The sequence below is a fragment of the Chanodichthys erythropterus genome, chromosome 23, assembly GCF_024489055.1.
Source record: "Chanodichthys erythropterus isolate Z2021 chromosome 23, ASM2448905v1, whole genome shotgun sequence".
NCBI classification, from domain to species: domain Eukaryota; kingdom Metazoa; phylum Chordata; class Actinopteri; order Cypriniformes; family Xenocyprididae; genus Chanodichthys; species Chanodichthys erythropterus.
In genome coordinates, this window is record NC_090243.1 from 12,511,759 (window position 1) to 12,532,860 (window position 21,102).

At 36.1% G+C, this 21,102-nt stretch overlaps 1 protein-coding gene across 7 annotated transcripts in view; it reads right to left on the reverse strand.

Annotated features, from left to right (window-relative positions):
- prkag2a (protein kinase, AMP-activated, gamma 2 non-catalytic subunit a) overlaps positions 1-21,102 on the reverse strand; it is a 77,328-nt gene that overhangs the window by 11,557 nt on the left and 44,669 nt on the right. For 6 of the 7 annotated variants that reach the window (XR_010893746.1, XM_067377472.1, XM_067377473.1 and 3 more), the window contains 4 exons: positions 19,461-19,654; positions 14,686-14,737; positions 8,348-8,457; positions 3,859-3,940 (listed from right to left, as the gene is read on the reverse strand). Coding sequence is in view for 6 of the 7 variants with exons in the window: in XM_067377472.1 (XP_067233573.1) it covers positions 3,859-3,940; positions 8,348-8,457; positions 14,686-14,737; positions 19,461-19,654 (438 nt within the window). In the remaining variant the exon portion in view is untranslated. The remainder of the gene's footprint in view (positions 1-3,858; positions 3,941-8,347; positions 8,458-14,685; positions 14,738-19,460; positions 19,655-21,102) is intronic. The other variant, XM_067377476.1, reaches the window with a different exon arrangement.

Consider the following 21,102-nt stretch of genomic DNA (forward strand, 5'->3'; position numbering starts at 1 on the left):
CGAAACAGCAACAGCTGGCCACATATAGCAGGAAGTATGAGGCTTTATGAGGTTGAGATTCAATTTATAAATGCATCATATTTATCAGATATCTGACACAGAGGCTTGTTATAGACTGTAGTACGGGGTTTTGGTGAGATGTATCCTGCAGGCTGTCTGTTATGATTGTATTATCTCTCTAGAGAGAACAGATACTGTCCCTAAATACCTCAGAGGACGTCTATTTACAGTTATATATTTGATATTCAGATGGAGACAGTCACATGGTATGCTGTGGATCAGTCTGAGTTTCCTCTCCGGTGACTCATTCATTCTCTGTGGTTGGTGTTCAGAGGGTATCCCAGCATGACTCCTTCATAATAAAAGGACAAAATTTATAAGGCAAAGGCACTTAAACTTATAGAGATTTTTTAGATCAGTACTAAATGATTTTACCACCCCTGCTGATGTAATCAAGGACTCGTCTCTCTCTTCTTTTTTTTTTTGATTTATTCAGTCTCTCTTAAAGGATTAGTTCACTTTAAAATGAAAATTACCCCAAGCTTTCCTCACCCTCAAGCCATCCTAGGTGACTTTCTTCTTTCTGATGAACACAATCGGAGAAACATTAATAAAAATCCTGATGCGTTCCAGCTTTACAATAGCAGAGAACGGGACCAAAGAGTATGAAGCTGAAGAAAGTGCATCCATCCATCATAAACGTACTCCACACAGCTCTGGGGGTTTATAAAGGCCTTCTGAAGTGAAGCGATGCATTTGTGTAAGAAAAATATCCATATTTAACAAGTTATAAAGTAAAATATCTAGCCTCCATTTTCCATATTTAACTTACTTTGCGTCAGTTTTTTCGTAAGTTGAATACGTAGTGTAAGTGTTTTAAACTGCGAGAGTCGTTACACTTTCTTCTTAAGTTGAATACGGAAGGCGGTCTGGCGGAAACTAGATATTTTAAGACAACAGGGCTGGGTTTCCCGATAACGTTGTCTCTTAGCGCGCTACGAAGACTCTAAAGGTAGACCTTAACTGAAGATGTACCGTTTCTAGGCATGATCCCCGGACTATACCTTATGAGGTTGCTTAAGTGTGCGTTCACACTTGTCATGTTTGGTTCGATTAAAACGAACCCTGGTGCGATTGCTCGGTTAACACGGTTCATTTGAACATATGTGAACGCTGCCATCCGAACCCTGGTGCGCACCAAACAAACAAGCGGACCGAGACCGCTGAAAAGATGGGTCTCGGTCCGCTTCCAAACGAACTCTGGTGCGGTTCGAATGATATATGAACGCAACACGGACCAAAGACATGTAAACGAACCAAAAACAGGAAGACGAGACGCTAAAAAGGACAGAATCCTCACGCATGTCAGTTTTTCTCGTCATAGTCGCAAGTTTGCTCATCGCAGGCATCAGACGCGAGTCTCCACGCAGCAGATCGTTTGTGTGTGTGACTGAGGGATTCCCGCCGGTATTTTGACTATTTTACACATTTTATAAGCTCTTCACAAGTTCCCAGCTGGCCAAAATACCATCACATACAGGCTACGCACACACAACGAGCGCATTTACCTCAGAAAACAGCATTGTTTTGGAAGTTCCATCTCAAAATAGGCAATACGTCATAAAATCCGACCAATCACATTGTGAATGTATCCCTATTCCTGAAGGTTCGGTATCTTTTGGTTCGGTGATAAAATTGCCAATCTGAACGCTAATCGGACCAGGACTAAATGTTTTTTTTTTTTTTTTCTTTGGTCTGGACCAAATGAACCAAACGAACCGAACTACAAGTGTGAACGCACCCTAAGGTATATCTTCTTAAGTGCGACGTTACCAGGTGCTGTCCATGGTGTTGGTGCTGAATTGGTTGATATCGATGGCTCGAGAATCGATAATTCCCTCTATACAGGGGATGCTTCACTACATTATGAGAGAAATCAGTGTTCTTTATAAAAAGAAGCACTTCAGAATTAGAAATTGCATTTATCAGGACTCAAGGGATGTTATAAAAAGTAATCCAAATTGCAAACTAAATCTGTATTGTAATTTATATATATTCTGCGTGAGTCCAGCGTGAGTTTAAGGTGACCGTTATTTAGAACAAAGTTTTAATTCCTTGGAGAAGCGTCATGCAGCTGACAGACAGGTAGGTTTCACGTTTATATCTTTTTATTTTTTATTTTATGATATATTCCGATTGTAAAATATGTGGAAGTAAATATGTTTTGTTGCGCGATGAGTTTGCACGGCAGTTAGAGCTGTTGGATATACGAAATCTTCCCCGAAATACATAAAAGTATGTGGCCGGTGAACTGGGAGAAGAATAGAGTAAACTTTATTGTTTCTTAAACAATGTGTATCTGATATGAATAAAACACTTCGTCAAATTATAATTGAAAGGGTTATTGTTGCAGCTTCCGTAGACATCAGTGTAATTTGAATTTAACAAACTATAAATGTCTTTTTTTATGCAGTAGCCTACTTAATTCAAATGTGTATTTAAATGTCTGAAACCTAAAATAAAGCACGATAGCGAATAGTTGTGATAACGTTACATGACAAGCGCAGAGCGTGCATCTGTCTCTGGTTCACATTTGAATTTAGCAGTGAATTTTTTGCATTTTATTCTTTGCCATAATCGTAATCGAACATTGGGTGTATTACAGCTTCAGAATTATATTCGTATAGACTGTCAACAGTGATAAATGTATAGCTTAAGAGTGCTCCAGACCAACCTTACGAAAGTATGACTTACAGAAGGTATACTTAACTAAGAACGTTTTGGGAAACACGTATTAACGTTAATGTACAGCTTAAGGTATAATTTAAGAATGACAGTGTTAAGAAGGTTTTTTTTTTTTTACATATTCTGCAAGGATGCAGTAAACCAAAAGTGACAGTAAAGACTATTATACATTATTTAAAAAAATTAAATAAATAAATTAAATTAAAATAATCCTAAAAAAAATTATCATCGTATCATAAAAGAATATGAAGCAGCACAACTGTTTTCAACATTAATAATAAGAAATATTTCTTGAGCAGCAAATCAGCATATTTGAATGATTTCTGAAGGATCATGTGACACTGAAGACTGGAGTAATGATGCTGAAAATTCAGCTTTGCATCACAGGAATAAATTACATTTTAAAATATACTAAAATAGAAATTAGCTACTTCAAATTGTAATAATATTTTGCAATATTACTGTTTTTACTGTATTTTTGATCAAATAAATGCAGCCTTGGTAAGCAGAAGAGACGTATTTCAAAAACATTAAAAAACCTTACCGACCCCAACATTTGCCGAACAGTATTTTTAAATTTAAGAAAATACCGAGTGTGTCATTTCCATCACGTTATTTCTTCGAAAGCTCTGAATGTTTCTTCCTGACTGCAAATTCTGCTTAACTCATAGAAACCATTATTTCACTTCTAGTGGAGCCGGAGGCAAATGCTGAGACTCTGGTCAGCACACGCTTCTATTTTGAGCGGGTTTTGTCATGGTAACAGATAAGACTCTAAATCAGAGGACTGCTGCGTGCTGTGGAGGGTGACAGAAAGGATCATCTCCAGTCTGAATCTCTTCTAGGGCCACAGAGATCTGGATGTATATGTTACACTACCTTAGAGAGTCTGCCAAAGAGCAGCTCCACTTACAACCCTCGTTTTAAGAAGCCATAGATAAGGAAAACGCTCTTGGAAACTGATAAGATGACAGTAACCAAAGGGTACTAAGAATTTCAATACCTTTAAGAGCATTTACCATCAAAGATCAGGAGCTTGTTCTTTCAAAAGCGGTCCCTGTCACTCTTATCTAAATGTGGCGGTTTTTGTACTCATTATCATAACATACTCACCCACAAAACTTTGTTTCTTGGTCTCCCACAGAGGGGCTGCTCGGACCCCATTGGCCACCAAGGCAAAAAAGGCCTTTTTAACCTAAACAGAAGAGGACAAAAACATATTTTATGTTACTTCTCAAATCAATTTTTTTCCACACCAATAAGCAGTGACAGGCAGAGGGCGCTCCAAGCTCCAAGCATAAATATTCTTTACCTCCAAAGGTGTGTCCAAGTATGCAGTATGCACACAAGTATGGAGTCTAATCACACCTTTGAAGACCCTTCACAGATACACAGTGGATTTCAACCAAGCATGTTCATTCCTGTCTAAGCATTCAGCCACAGGCAAAAAAAAAAAAAAAAAAAAGGGAAAGTTCACCCAAAAATGAAAATTCTGCCATCACTTGTTCACCCTCAAGTTGTTCCAAACATGAATGAATTTCTTTCTGCTGAACACAAAAGAATATATTTTGAAGATGAAGAATGTTGGTAACCAGTTTATGGGCCCCATTGACTTCCATAGTATTTTTTTTCCCCTCAAACGGTACTATGGAAGTCGATGGGGCCCATCAACTGTTTAGTTGCCAACATTATTTTAAATATCTTCTTTTGTGTTCAGCAGAAGAAAGAAATTCATAAAGTTTTGAAACATCTGGGTGAGTAAATGATGACAATTTTAAAATTTTTTTTTTTATTCATTTATTTCTACTTTTTGACACAATATCATCATATGCATTGTGAGTAGTTTAATAATAGTGTTAAATCAAAATACTACAAATAATAATACACAATAGCAATAGTAATAATACTACTATTAATTCTACTACCAATTGTTATTTTAACACATATAATAATTTCATATAATAATACACATACAATAATTTCATATAATAATAATAATAATAATAACCGTAAGGCCGTGTGTCCACCTAAACGTTTTTTCCAGCTGCTAGCGTACTTTTTCAATTGTTTTCAATGGGAACGCCGCGTTTTTAAAACGCCGAGAGCGAAACGAGGCGCTGAGCGTCTTTTTCACGCTCAAGCGCTGAGAGCTGGGCGTTTTTTACTGGTCGCCTCGAGTTGAAGAATGTTCAACTTTGAGTAAAACGCTGCGCTCATCACTGTCACTTTTTAGCCAGCCGTCCAATCAGAGTGGAGGAGGGGCGGTACAAATACAACTCCAACCAACTGTCACATTCTTGCTGTACAGCGACATCAACAAACAGAAACAAAATGGATGAGAAATTAATATTGCTGGTCTCCGAACATACATAGCAAGTAATTCCATCTTGTGTAAACATTTTTAGCCTGAAACAAATTACCTGCAAAATCAGTTATAAGTAACAGTGACGCGGATATTCCGTATCATAGCAACAAAGCGTCTCAACGGAAAAAAACGCTGCGCAGCAGAAGCGCTCGCAAGCGCTCAAAGACGGGCGTTTTAAGCAGAGCACCTAGCGTTTTCAGCTGGCTAAAAACGCTCTGGTGGACACACGGCCTAATGCATTTAACAATATTACTAGTAATAATTTGAATAATAGCAATAATATTAATACTATTAATATTACTACTACAGCAATTATTAATATTATTAAAATTCCAATAATACATATAATGATGATGATGATGAAATTATTATTATTATTATTATTAAGAAGAAGAATTTAAAATATCCACAATGCATTTAACAATATTACTACTACTATTAATAATAATAGCAATAATATTAATACTATTATTGATACTACTACTACAGCAATTATTAATATTATTAAAATGCCAATAATACATATAATTATGATGATGATGATATTATTATTATTATTATTATTAAGAAGAAGAATAAGAAGAAGAATTTAAAATATCCACAATGCATGTAACAATATTACTACTACTATTAATAATAATAATAATAATAATAATAATAATAATAATCTTTCACCACAAATTCACTTATTTTAATTTTTGTTTTGGGTTAATATTAATTGATATACCTATTATTTAAAAATGTAATTATCTAAATTAAATAAATTTACTTAATATACTAATATGAAAATCTAAAAAAAAAAAAAAAAAAAAAAAAAAAATTTTTACAGATATTCAATTAATTGTAAGTAAATTGTAAGTAAATTAATTTATTCGTTATTTAGATCATTACATTTTTTAATTTTTTAGATTTTGAATTATATATATATATATATATATATATATATATATAAAAATTCAAACCAATTATCTCAAAGCATCTAAATTCTGAAGCTATTTTTTAATGATATATACACAAGTCTTGGCACGCAAAGAAGGGGCCACATTTTGATGCATGAATTCTTCCCTTATCTTTAAGCATGCATATCTCCTCGCCATGGACGCTCCATTGCATGGTAAGATAACTTGCTCAACACAGGCGCATGACCTGAGGTGAGCGACCAGGCCTGTATGAACCTGTAGAGTGAATATTTCATTCCAAGCCCTTAACAAAACTCTGTTCTACACTTTGGCTGGCATGCCATTGATTACAACAGGCATACATCCAAATCCTAAATGACCAGAAACCACATGTAATCCTGTGGAATTCTTCTACCAAAAATGTTGTAATTATTAGTACCAGCTAAAGCATCTGCAAAGCCTTTCACGTCTTGGAATAAATTCCACCAAGGAGGATTTGGGCGGGCCGATCCGTTCAAACACTGTCGATACTGCCATGAAGCTAAACAAAGCATTAATCATGGCGTCTCACAGGCGTTCTTAAATAAATCATGTGAGCCTCTTTTCTCCCTCCTTGGGTGATGTTCCAGCCCAATCTGAGATTATTAAACATTAATCAAGTCATGGCAAGGAACATAATGAGCCGTTCCCCAAGGCTGGCCCTTCTGATGCGTGGAAACTGTTCTGAACTGGGTGGTAGGGGTTGATGGCTAGTATATCACTGCTATGAATCAATGATCAAGAACATAGGCTTGGATCTTCTGACCAAAACAATCCCACTGCTGCCGGCAGTGCGAAGACCATTCATCTAGGATTCATCATCAAATATTTACACATATTGACGTATTGACCTTGTGGGTCCCTGCACCTCTACTGAACATTACAAGCAGACCGCACTGATGCTGATGGAGGGGTTTATGACAGCATGTGCAATACTGGATAAGACTGGAAACATATGTGCTGATCACACAGTATGTGATTAGTGTAAAGCGCTGTGTGCACTCTACTGGGAGAACAGCAGACAAAAACATCAATATGGTATAACAAACCACTGGGGAAAGAAACAAGACAGATCAACATAGAAAGACAGACAGTTAGGCCCTGTTTACACCTGGTGTTACGATGTGTTTGGATGATCGGATCACAAGTGGACGAGAGAGACATGTGTTTACACCTGGTGTTTTAATCCATATCTTTTGTCCACTTTCAAGCACTTCTGTCCTGATTTCTTCGAGGAGGGTCTATGGACAGGTAAACGTATAGGTTTTTTCAGATCTTTTGATCTAATGGACAAAATAAGCTCACGCAATTTACATATGAACACCAAGAGACAACGGAAAAACATATGGAGAGCGTCAGCTTTCGTTTCTGCTCTGATAGCCACGAGACGACACTGAACGCTGGGTGTGTTAGAAATCAGGAATGCTGAGAGAACATTGTGCTTGGTACATTTTTTATCTTCAAACCAAACTTGGGTCTTCAGACGACAAAGTTTAAATCCTGTATGTCTAGTGCGCTTCCCATAATGCAAACACAAATGATCGCTTTGTACGTGCTTCCGCTTTCCGTATTCTTCAAAAAGCTTGCGCTGTATGTCCTACGCCTTTCCTATTCAACTTACGGAACGAACGCAGCGCCAGTTAATTTTTTTTCCATAAGTAGAATAGGGAAGGCGTAGGACATACAGCGTAAACTTTTTGAAGAATACGGAAATCGGAAGCACGTATAAGGCGATTATTTGTGTTTATAAAGCATTTACAGTTGTATTTTTTTCGAAAATGACTGATCGTTTCGCTAGATAAGACCCTTATTCCTTGTCTGGTATCATTTAGAGCACTTTGAAGCTGCACTGAAACTGTAATTTTGACCTTCAACTGTTTGTAGTCCATTGAAGTCCACTATAAGGAGAATAATCCTGGAATGTTTTCATCAAAAACCTTAATTTCTTTTCGACTGAAGAAAGAAAAACATGAACATCTTGGATGACATGGGGGTGAGTAAATTATCAGGAAAATTTTAGTTGAAAGTGGACTAATCCTTTAATACCAGGTGTAAACAAGTCCTTAGAGACAAACGGTGCTAAAAGTAATTCCTTTATTCAATCTAAACGAATGACTAAAGAATTATTTGACATGATTCTAATGAGTGTGTTTTTAACAAGAATAGTGAGATGAGGGAAAAAAATTGTGAAGATTATTTTGTAATGTTTTTCATCAACTTTGAGGAATGAGTATTCTGTAAGTCATGGATAACATATCTGACAAATTTCTTATTTGTAACAAACATCTAGAGCACTTACCTGCAGCGTTGTGTCAAAGACCACTAGCTTGGAGCTGGTTGGGACGATGTCATAGCACTTATGCAACTTCATAAAACGCATGTAAATGTCGCTCTCGGATTGTTCAACAGCTGTAAAGACACCAATAAATGAAAACACAGTCAATCTGAGAGCAAAGTGAGAAGTATGTATATGTCAATAAGTTGTTGTTAAGCACTAACATTCTCCTAGAAGGCTGAGTAATTGATGCATTCATAATGAAAGTGTTTTATTATTAAAATCAATTAATAAACATTAAGCTGCACAAACTTTGAAATACCAATATTCCTTATTCAGTGCACAAAGAGAAAAGATTGCTCAATATAGCTGTTGTGATAAAATGCATGAAATTAAACAACAATTTCCTACACATTTTAAAAGATCTCACATTCAAAGTTTTATCATCTGGCAATTTTCTGATCACTTTTACACTGCAGGTCTTGATGCCCAATTCTGATCTGTGGAATATATCTGGGGTTTTTTGATGACCATCTTCTTTTAAAAGTGACCCATATCCGATATCTGCATTTACACTTGGCAAAACAACCCAAGATAGACATATTGACCCGGAAAAGCATAGGCCGAAAAGGAAGTTAAAACAGCACAATCTGCAATGAACACAGACAAAATGATAATACAAGCTTTTGAGAGAAAAAAAGCAGAGAGCCCTTTGTTGCAGCCTGGGCATTGAAAAGAGTCATGTGATCGAGGTTGGTGTCCACATGAGTTGTCCAACATTACTTTTTCAATGGCGTACGACGCACATTGACGGGAATATCCAATCTGTCCTCTTACGTGGCAAACGCAAATGCGTGTATCTGATTCATATCAGATTTATTTCGGCCAATGAATGTGGCCTAAAGCCGATCTGAGAATATCGGAATTTACGTGCTTTTTTCCTGCTTACACGTTTGTGGGTCATATCCGATCTGTGCCACATGGGAGGAAGAAATTTCTAATTGGGTCACTTGAACCATGTAAGAGCCTTAGAACAGGGGTTTTTACTTTGTGATGTCAAGGGCCCAACAGGATCCACTTATTAGGGGCACCTTTCCTAAAATATAAATGGCTTCTATATAATTTAATGTAATTAAATGTAAAACTTTAATGCAAAATTTAATGTAAAACTCACTTATAATATATAGTGTCAATATTAAGTGTCATATTAAAAAGATAACATGTGCATTAAATATAATGTACAAAGAAATGTAATAATAATAGTAATAATAAAAATATATTATTGTTGTTATAAGTGTCATATAAAGACAACGTGTTTGTTAAATAAAATAATAATAAATAATATTAATATAATAATGCGAATAATAATCATTTATTACTATTATTGTTGTATTTAATGTAGCTATAAGTAATATAATACTTCATTTATACTATAAAGAAAATATTAAAGTTTCATTAAAAAGATAAAGTACATTAATTAGGGCATTAATTAAATTGCATACAAAATAAAAGTTTGAGTTTGCATAATATATGTGTGAGTACTGTGTGTAATATATATATATATATATATATATATATATATATATATATATATATATATATATATATATATATTACACACAGTACTCACACATATATTATGCAAACTCAAACTTTTATTTTATATATATATATATATATATATATATATTTAAGAGAAATATGTTATTTATGTACAAAATATATTTATATATAATATGAATTATATAAAAATATAAATAAATACATATTCTTGCAAATATTTCTTAAAAATATACATGAATGTGTTTGTATTTAATTACACACATATATTAGGCAAACTCAAACTTTTATTTTGTATGCGATTAATCACAATTAATTGTTTGACAGCCCTAACATTAATTAATAATAATAATTATTATTTAAATGTATTTATTTATTTTTATTTTGCTAAATTATTCAAATATTATCTGGAGAATCCCTAGCATACACCACACACACACACACACACACACAAGCACACAAAAGACTAGTAGATCTGGCGGGCATGGCACAAATGGGTGACATGAACTCACTGAACTGTGGACTCTGATGTCTCTCTCTTGTTGTTCCTTTTAGCAGCATCCGGCCTAATGTTGCCAGTTGCCATGGTAATTCTTACAGTAGTATTCTTAGACACTGAACTGTTTTCTTCAGCAGCTGTCTAGACTAAAAACAACACTGAAAGCTTTTGTCACAAGTCTGTAGTTTCAGTCTAAGATTTCTCAGGGCGTTTCAACAAACATTAATCAAAAAGCCTAGGAGAGAAAGCAGCTCTTATTGAGAGTAACGTCATCTGCTTTGTGTTCATAAACAATTAATTGACAGTTTCCACCTACAATCTGCTTTTAGAGAGTTAATATATGATCCACATCCCTGTCCAGCTATGGTGTATTTTCAGTAAGTGTTCGACCTCAACAGTTCTTTTACTATGCAGAGCCACAAAAAGCAGACAGTACAATGCATGTTGACTCACTCATGTGGTGAAGTTATAATAAAAGGTGTTTAAACTATTTCTCACCATCGCTTCAGCTCAGCGCAGTTTAACACTACTGGCTACTGTCAAAGAAGCTAGCATTAGCTCATGGAAACAATTAAAATAGAACAGACCAGCTGCTGCTGCTCTGGAGGAAACTTTACTGAGCGGATTTGAGAATATAGAAGATAAAAGCAGAAAAGGTTGCCGCTGAGAGAATGTGTACTTTTTGATATTTTTAATATTCTAAGACAACATGAAGTGAACTACGCAAAAAAAAAAAAAAAAAACCTCTTTGAGCATCCAGACCAGTCTGACATGTCTTTGTTAAAAGGTTAGGTTGGTGATCTGGGAAATGCTAATGTTAGCCAGCTAGCATTAAAGCGCATAATCCCACCCTCCCTTCAAATCGCTGTCCAAAGCCACGCCGCCTCCAAAACACATGAACGCGCACACACACAGCTGCTCTCGGGCAAAGCATCACAAGAGACGGCATAAAACTAACTCATGTCTCAAAGCACATAACAATACAATAATAATGAATGTAAACAACTTAGAGAGTTTGTAACTGACTGCTGCAGATTAATTTCTGTGTTGATACTGTTGACATGCATAAATCCGATTTTAAGGACATGAACAGCTCTGGTTAGAACGTCACGGGTTGCCGTTTCTTAATTACGGTAGTTATGGCGTGAACGCAGCTTAAGCTCATTGTTTTGATTTGGTAGGAACTGTAAAAGGTGGCTGCTATTTGTTTGCGGTGCTCCGTGACTGACGTCTGTCTACTCAGAAACTCTGCATAGCATGAAACATGCTGATGACGAATGATGTCTGCACAAGGGTATGTAAAAACATATTATATTATTTCGTATTATTTCATTCGGACCGAATATAATAATTGGATGAACATTTTATGGAACCTTCTGGAACCTGACTGTTGCACACTATTTGCCTGACCAATAGCAAGTATGGGCAATTATTTTTTCTTTATACTTCATTATGAGATCAGCAATACACCCATTTTAGTGCACCAATTTGTGATAATAATAATTTATACAAAAAAAAAAAAAAACCTTAAAAAAATTTAATTATCCACAAATAAGCCCAAACAAATGACAAAAGAAAAGCTACTCAGAAAGCCTGAGTGTTTGGTCTACCACAACCAGAGGCATGACACTTTGGCTGATGTCCACCGTGGCTATTCAACTGAATTACTGCAGAATGAATCTTTTGTTTGATGAAAACATTCTAGTTTTCACATGCTATTAGAGCAGCCACACTGGAACGCTCCATAACCGCATACTCCAAACCAATGCCTTCAGACATCATTTAATGAAGCCGCTTCGAAAACGAGCACATGCTATTAATACTTCAAAAAACATGCTGCTCTGTGCATGTCTTCACATGGCATTAGATAGGCTGCAAATTCTAGGATATTATTCATTATTACATTAGCCTGCAAAGCAGAGTTTTAAAACATGATTTTAAAGGACTATTTTTGTGTAATAGAGTGCGCATTGGTTGCGGAAGTAATTTTTCCATTCATTTCTCCCATAGAGATTTAAAAAGTCAGTGCCCCAGTACAGAATAGTGCACACCAACACATATTCATCTAGAAACTAATCTAAAAATCTAATCAACACAAACTAATCTAAAAACACCAGACTGAGGTTTTACAGTACTGAGATAGATATCTGTTTGCATGGTGACAAGAAGTTTTAAAGAACTTCATTGTCACCGGTGGTGCCTTGGTTAAAACCCTCAAACCTCAGCATGAGAGTGCAGATCTGCAGCTTGCCCAACCTGCTCTTCTGGAAGGAGTCTGCTCTGTTTTCACTAAAAGGTACAACAGCTGAAAGAACAGCAGCAAAAGCCTTTATAAATAATGGCAAGACCAATGCCAGATCAGTGTGGTATGCTCGCCTCATATCGGTGGGAAAACCTTGCCGGAGGCGAAAGCACTTCAGAGGAAAATGTCCGCTCTGAAAACAGTTTCAGGCCAGTTCATAGCCTTTGCACAGCATTCCTTGTTAAGTCTAGTTATGATTATGGGATTGATTCCTTATAAAAACTGCAGCCATAAGTGACTTAAAAAATGTTCCAATCAGGTATCACATTAATAAAAACATTTTTCATTAAGCAGCACAAAAATAATCATATATATATATATATATATATATTAGTGCTGTCAAATCAATTAATCACCCTCTAACATAAAAGTTTGTTTACATGATATGTATGTGTGTATATTATTAAATTTATATATTTGCATGGATGCGCGTGGATGTTATATACTAGGGGTCGACCGTTAAGTGTTTTTCAGGGCCTATGCGATACCAACTATTACAGATCAAGTAGACCGATAACCGATATTTTGAACCGAGATATATGTCTGGTGTAAAAATGAAAATTAATGTCAAAACTAAGAATAACAAGGGCTCTGACAAAAACTTTCTTTAAATGCTTTTAAATATATCTTTAATTCTGAGAACTGTTAATAGTAACATTAATATTAATAATAATAATAATAACATTAAAAAGTGCAGGGAGCATCCAGCAGCATTCCTAAACATTTTGTAAAACTTAAAGAAGTAAACAACAAGCAACAAATGAGTTCCGACAGAAGTGGCTGCATCAGAGCCACCATAAAAATGTTTAATATCAGCGCCGATATACGGCCAGGCCGATAATCGGTCTACCCCTAGTATACTGTATACACACAGACATTATATATATATATATATATATAAAAATTTAAACAAATTTTTATGTTAGATATAAATATTTACATTAAACTCTTACAAAACATTTCTATTTCAAATAAATGTTGTTCTTTTTAACTTTCAATTCATCAAATAATTCTGAAAAAAAAAAAAAAAAAAATGTCACGGTTTCCACAAAAATCTTTCTATTATTAACATTGAAAATAATAAGAAATTTTTTGAGCAGCAAATCAGCATATTAGAATGAGTATTGAAAGGTCATGTGACACTGAAGACTGGAGTAATGATGCTGAAAATTCAGCTTTGCCATCACAGGAATAAATTAAAATATATTCCAATAGAAAGCAATTATTTTAAACTGCAATAATATAAATTACTGTATTTTTGATAAAGCAATGCAGACTTGAGGTGAGCTTTCAAAAAAATAAAATAAATAAAAATGAAAACATACTTTATATAATTTTTTTTAATTAAAAATATAGTTTTTTATTTCAATATACATATAAAACTACAGAACTAATATATATATATATATATATATATATATATATATATATATGACCAGTGGCTGGTGAGCAAAAAAAGCATAATTTCTTCTCCTACATCAGATTAAAAGGTTGTGCTTGTGCATAATTAAAGACTGCCTGGGTTTCCCTACTTCAAACATTGACATGGTTTAAGTGATCAATATCTGTAACTGCAAAAGGAATAAACATAACTGGGCATTAGCCTCACCCCTGAGGGAGTCCTTGACGTGGGTGAGACGTCTCCAGCCAATAGCATCATCTGACGCATCTACACCCAACAGGTTAGAAATGACGAATGGGGATCCCGATACATTATTGGGATCTCCAGTGATTCCTACTACCAAGCAGCTGGACTTGAAATCGACACCTTGTATAAAAACACCATATTCCACTAATGCGCCATAAATGACCAGGTGGCGAAAGGCAAATCAGCATCGCTTGATTATACTAGATTAAAATAGACTATCCCTCTAAGTGCGAGGAATACATAAGTCAGCAAAGAACATCACAATGTCAAGACAAGCGAGGCTGCTGAGCCAGCCGGTTCTGAAAACGAAACAATCACGACGCGAGAGGCGTATATTTCCCAAAGAGGCTTACCTTCATCTTCGAGGTCGAGTTTCTCCAGCATGTCTTCAGATAAACCGTGGACCTGAGGACAGAGTGACAAAGTCAAGAACAGACGAGGCGATCTCAGGCTGCCCTCCCGTCGCGCCGTCCACACACACACACAAACACACACACTGGCAGACAGACGGTGAGGAGACCGGTGAGATCGGAAGTTGGCTATCAGAGTTTAATAGAGATACAGTAGATAATAAACGGCTGCAACGCAAACCGAACTGGTTCGGGGGGAACTACACTAGGTGCTCATGTTTTCGGATCCATCGGTCCTTGTAGGGACAGTCGGTGTTTGCAGGCGTGCTCCGATTGTGTACCCGTACATGCAATGTGAAGTCAGTGATGAGAGACCCTCCCCCTCCGGCTTTCTGCAAATGGACTGTTCCAGTTTGCGGCAGACTGCAGTCGCGAGCCGCCAACGGTCTGACATGGAGTGTTTTAATTCAACTATTACTCATTTCTATTACTCATTTCTTGTTGTGAGCAGTAGACAATGTGCGAATATAAATGGGAGTGGAGCCAGGCTGTCCAAACTGGCTGGTGGGTGGGGATTTTGATTCATCCAAGTGAATTGATTCGTTTGAATCTGTTCACCAAAAAGATTCATACCGTGATTCTTTCTGCAGGTTCATTTAAATGTTATGCCAAAGGTCTCAAAACACTGATTTGTTCAGGAAAGGAGGTGTATTTGTTCAGTATGTTCAACCAATGAAATGCTCCGCAACAGCCCACTCTTAAAAGCTATTTGTTCGTGATATGAATCAGTGCATAGAAGACGATTCACTGAACTAAAAGATACGTTTAAAAGGTTAGTTCACCCAAAAATGAAAATAATGTCATTTATTACTCACCCTCATGTCGTTCCACACTCGTAAGGCCTTCATTCATCTTCAGAATACAAATTAATATATTTTTTTATTAAATCCGATGGCCTGCATTCACAGCAATTCAGTTCATGCTTCGGAGCTTCACGAATCGTATCAGTGACTCGATCTCCTATCAAACGGCTAAACTGATGAAATCACGTGACTTTGGCGCTCGGAGTCACTGATTCGATTCGCAAAGCTCCGAAGCAGTGTTTTGAAATCGGCCCGTCACTATATTGTTGAAAAGTCGTTATTTTGTTTTTTTGGCACACAAAAAGTATTCTTGTCGCTTTATAATATTAAGGTAGAACTACTGGACTCGAATGAACTGTTTTAAATATGTTTTTAGTACCTTTATGGATCTTGAGAGAGGAAATGCCATTGCTTTAAATGCAGGTCTCACTGAGCCATCGGATTTAATCAAAAATATCTTAATTTGTGTTCTGAAAATGAACAAAGGCCTTACGACATGAGGGTGAGTAATAAATTACATTATTTTCATTTTTGGGTGAACTAACCCTTTAACAGCATTGATTTGTTCATGAACTAAACTCTAGTTGTTTAAAGGGTTAGTTCACCCAAAACTGAAATTTCTGTTATTAATTACTCAACATCATGTCATTCTACACCCGTAAGACCTTTGTTCATCTTTGGAACACAAATTAAGATATTTTTGATGAAATCCGAGAGGTATCTGACTCCTCCATTTATTAACAACAATTTAACCACCACTTTCAAAGTCCAGAAACAGGTACTAAAGTCATCGACAAAATAGTTGACATGACTACATGGTTCAACCTTAATGTTGAAGCCACGAGAATACTTTTTGTGTGCCAAAACAAAACAAAAATAACAACTTTATGCAACAATATCTTCTCTTCTGTGTCATTCTCATACGCGGACCTTGAAAGTAGCCTAGTGGTTAAATTGCTGTCAATGGAGGATTCCGATACCATCAAAAATATCTTAATTTGTGTTCCGAAGATGAACAAAGGTCTTATGGGTGTGAGGGTGAGTAATTAATGACAGATTTTTCATTTGAATCAAAACATTCAAATAATCTGTAAAAATACACAGTATGTTCATGAGGAAGGGAAGTAAATAATAACTTATTTTAAAGAAACATTAATATATTAAGTTTTCCTCACCACCACTTTCCACAAATCATATTAGGGAATTCCCCTTCTAATGGGCATGAAAAGGAACTTGTCTTGTCTATGTGACCAAATTGAAATTAGCACCATCTGCAATGCACAGAATGATTGTCCATGCAAATAATGCGTTTAGTGCAGGACTACTTGTGTCATGCCCATCTGGCCGTGACATTGTTCTTGACCTCTTGCATCTTTTTGTTACCTTAAAAGCCCTTCCTTGGATAAATAGAATGGAACCAATTTAACATACATACTATAAACCTATTGAGGAGGTCTAGCTCCATTACTAGATATTTTACACAACTGGTTTTGGCCTTTTCTAGAGCGACATCTGGCATGGAGGGTAATTAAACTGTGCCCAAATTCCTGCCAGATGAATCAGTGGGTGTGTCTGAATGAACTTAAGCCCTTGTGAGAAAAACAACCTCCCCATGAATATACAACAGAAGTAAACAAACACATAATGGCCATGAGAAAAATGTTAGTTCACAAATCTGGGGAATTACAAGTAATGGGAAAGTTTTCAAAAAAAAAAAAAAAAAAAAAGTAGCTTAAAGTGTTAGACCTTGACAGAGAGTGAGACGTTTATTTAACAGAACACTGAAGGTGTCTGACCAGCACTGATTACCTATATGAGACCCACACTCATCACATGGCAATGGATCAATGGTACGCAGTGTGAGAATCACTGAGAGTGGATCTTCATGGGTTGTTAAAAGATAAACAGACATTAATGCACTGTAATATACGTTTTTTTTTTTTAACTAATTCACAAAACTGTTGCGCCATTAAATTAAGTCATTATTATTTACTATCATCCATCTTTTCAGCTCAAACAAGCCTCCTTTCAATGTAAATTTGGCTCAAATCATTATATCTCCATGAAAACAGTGGTTTTACACACAGATACACATGTATGTACAGTAAGTGAATGTGACCCAAAGTGTGAGAGGAGTAAAGGCAACGCACATTCAAAGATACAGTTGATTTCACATCTGCGGAGTGCAGCCTTGGACCTCTGCTTAGATTAGCAGGCAGGAGGCAAGGACAACAGCATTGCAGATGGTGACTGTTGTATTGATTTTGGCTTGTGAACGTGATAAATGGTCAGTGGGTTGAGTCGTAAAAATCAGATTAGATCCATCGACAAGAACTGGTGAGTTGTGAAAGTGTTGTGCAGCTGCTATAAGGAATCTTGTAGATTCATAAATATTGACTATATACAGTGTATATATATATTTTTTAGTCAAGGTATTTGGTATTTGACAATTTTTTTAATAAATTTAATGGCTGTCCAAGCTGGCTGGTGGGTGAGGATTTTGATTTATCCCAGTGAATTGAATCTTTTGAATCTGTTCACCAAAAAGATTCATTCACTGATTAATACAGCAAATCTTTCTGTAGGTTAATTTAAAGTTTACACCAAAGGTCTCAAAACACTGATTTGTTCAATAAAGGAGCTGTATTTATTCAGTATGTTCAACCAATGAAATGCTCCGCCACAGCCCGCTCTAAAAAGCTATTTGTTCGTTATATGAATCAGTGCATAGATGACGATTCACCGAACTAAAAGATTTGTTCAACAGCATAGATTTTTTCATAAACGAAACACTAGTTGTTTAAACCTGCTGGGAATTTGTAAGTACTTCACATAATAGACAATAAATGATTCTCAAATGAGTCTTTAAAGGGTTAGTTCACCCAAAAATGAAAATAATGTAATTTATTACTCACCCTCATGTCGTTCCACACACTTAAGACCTTCGTTCATTTTCAGAATGAATATTACGATATTTTTGTTGAAATCCTATGCCTCAGTGAGGTCTGCATAGCCAGCAATAACACTTCCTCTCTCATGATCCATTAATGTACTAAAAACATATTTAAATCAGTTCATGTGAATACAGTGGTTCAATATTAATATTATAAAGCGACGAGAATATTTTTGGTGCACTATAAAATAACGACTTATATAGTGATGGGCGATTTCAAAGCACTGCTTCATTAAGCTTCGGAGCGTTATGAATCTTTTGTGTCGAATCATGATTCGGATCGCATGTCAAAGCGCAAAACTGTTGAAATCATGTGACTTTGGCGCTCCGAACCGCTGATTCATAACGCTCCGAAGCTTCATGAAGCAGTGTTTTGAAATCGGCCATCACTATATAAGTCATTTATTTTTTTTTTTTTTGGCGCACCCAAAATATTATCGTCGCTTTATAATATTAATATTGAACCACTGTACTCGCATGAACTGATTTAAATATGTTTTTAGTACATTTATGGATCTTGAGAGAGGAAATGTCATGGCCTCACTGAGTCATCGGATTTCATCAAAAATATCTTAATTTACATTCCGAAGATTAACGAAGGTCTTAAAGGTGTGGAATGGCATGAGGGTGAGTAATAAATTACATTATTTTCATCATTTTTGGGTGAACTAACCCTTTAATGTCTAATGACATTAAAGATTCATCAGGTTTTATAGTTCATTCATTTGCATAATCTGAATGCATTCTTTTAAATGCCATTTTCAAAGAGCAAGAGCTTTATATGATCCTATTCTTGTAAAAAAAAAAAATGTCAGGCAGAGTTAGGCTTTGCCTTTAATGTTATTTGTGCTTGTATTTGGGAATTAAAACATCTATATCCATGATCACTTAAAATGAATCACTCCACATTCTTATAATGAATGATGCAGAAAAGTACTCAGCATCAATGTCAGATCACTCACCGCGCGTGAGGTAGATATGTGTGCTGAGCACGGACTGGGCGGTGGTTTTGCAGTAGGCGGGCTGTGGTGCTGTCCGGTGTCGACGGGGGAGGAGGAGGAACGGTGCACGGTGTCATTCTGACTGACTTCCAGAAGAAACGCAGTCTGCTTGGTCAGTTGTGTTGGAGTGGTGGGTGATGAGGAGATCCCAGAGGCTGTACAAACAGAAGATAAGACATCAGAAATCTATCTGGAATTCAATTTGATGTTGCTATAATATCGCAGAAATTACACACTGCACCTTTAAGCTATTATGGCTGATACTATGTATTCTGCTACAGTGTGTCACTGTATCCCATTCCCTGCCTACGAACGATGATTTAGATCCACCTGTCACTTAAAGGTTAGGCTGTACCTGTCGTAAATTCTGCTCTGTGCCTGCAGAAACAGAAGGGGCTATAAGGTCTGAACCACAGGCAGTGTGGAGAGCAGAGTTTTATCACCTCATTTTACACTTCATCTGCTGTTGCAGACTGCAGATTTCATGCTGTGATTCTTTCAGGCTCTGCCCTCCATACTGCAGTCAGATCACAGAAAACGCTTCTCAAAGAAATGACCGGTATAAACAACACCACATGCGAGTCTGGATGTATTTATACATTTACTGTGGCTATACAATTATTCCAATACATGGCAAAGTCCTAAAACATGACACATTTGTCAAGTTTCCCACAAGTGTTTGTCAAGCCAATCGCCTGAGTAATTGGCTCGTCTGTTTTGGATACATGCCGTGCGTTCATTGGCCGTTAAATGATAAAATCAATCTCATTCTGAGCCCTGTAATTGCATTTTTGTGATTGCTTCAGCTCCCTGTTGTTTGAATGTGACCCAGTTCTGCATGCAACCCTCTCCCATGGTTGGATTCGGTTGCAGAGCCTTAAAAAAGAAGCTTGTCCTCACAGAGTGGTGTGTGGAGGAAACTTATTGAGTTTCTGCTTTGATGAGTTGATAAGAGGAGAGTGAAATGTAGCACTGCCTGCAGAGTCCAAGATACCATCAGCAAGCCAATGAGGTAAGAATATATTTCCCACCAGAGAACAGCCAAGATTACATCTATTTCTGTCTATCTATCTATCTATCTATCTATCTATCTATCTATCTATCTATCTATCTATCTATCTATCTATCTATCTATCTATCTATCTATCTATCTATCTATCTATCTATCTATCTATCTATCTATCTATCTTTACTGTCTGTCTATCTATACCTGTCTGTCTCTATCTGTCGATATATCTATAAATCTATCTTTACTGTCTGTCTCGCTACCTGTATGTCTGTCTGTCTGTCTATCCTGTCAGTCTGTCTATCTGTCTATCTATCTATCTTTACTCTTTCCATCTGTCTGTCTGTCTATCTATCTATCTTTACTGTCTGTCTTTCTACCTGTCTGTCTGTCTGTCTCTCTACCTATAAATCTATCTATCTATCTATCTATCTATCTATCTATCTATCTATCTATCTATCTATCTATCTATCTATCTATCTATCTATACATACCTGTCTGTCTCTGTATCTGTCGTACTATCTAAAAAACTATCTAGTTCAGTCTATCTAGTTCAGTCTATCTATACCTGTCTGTCTCTCTATCTGTCTATCTATC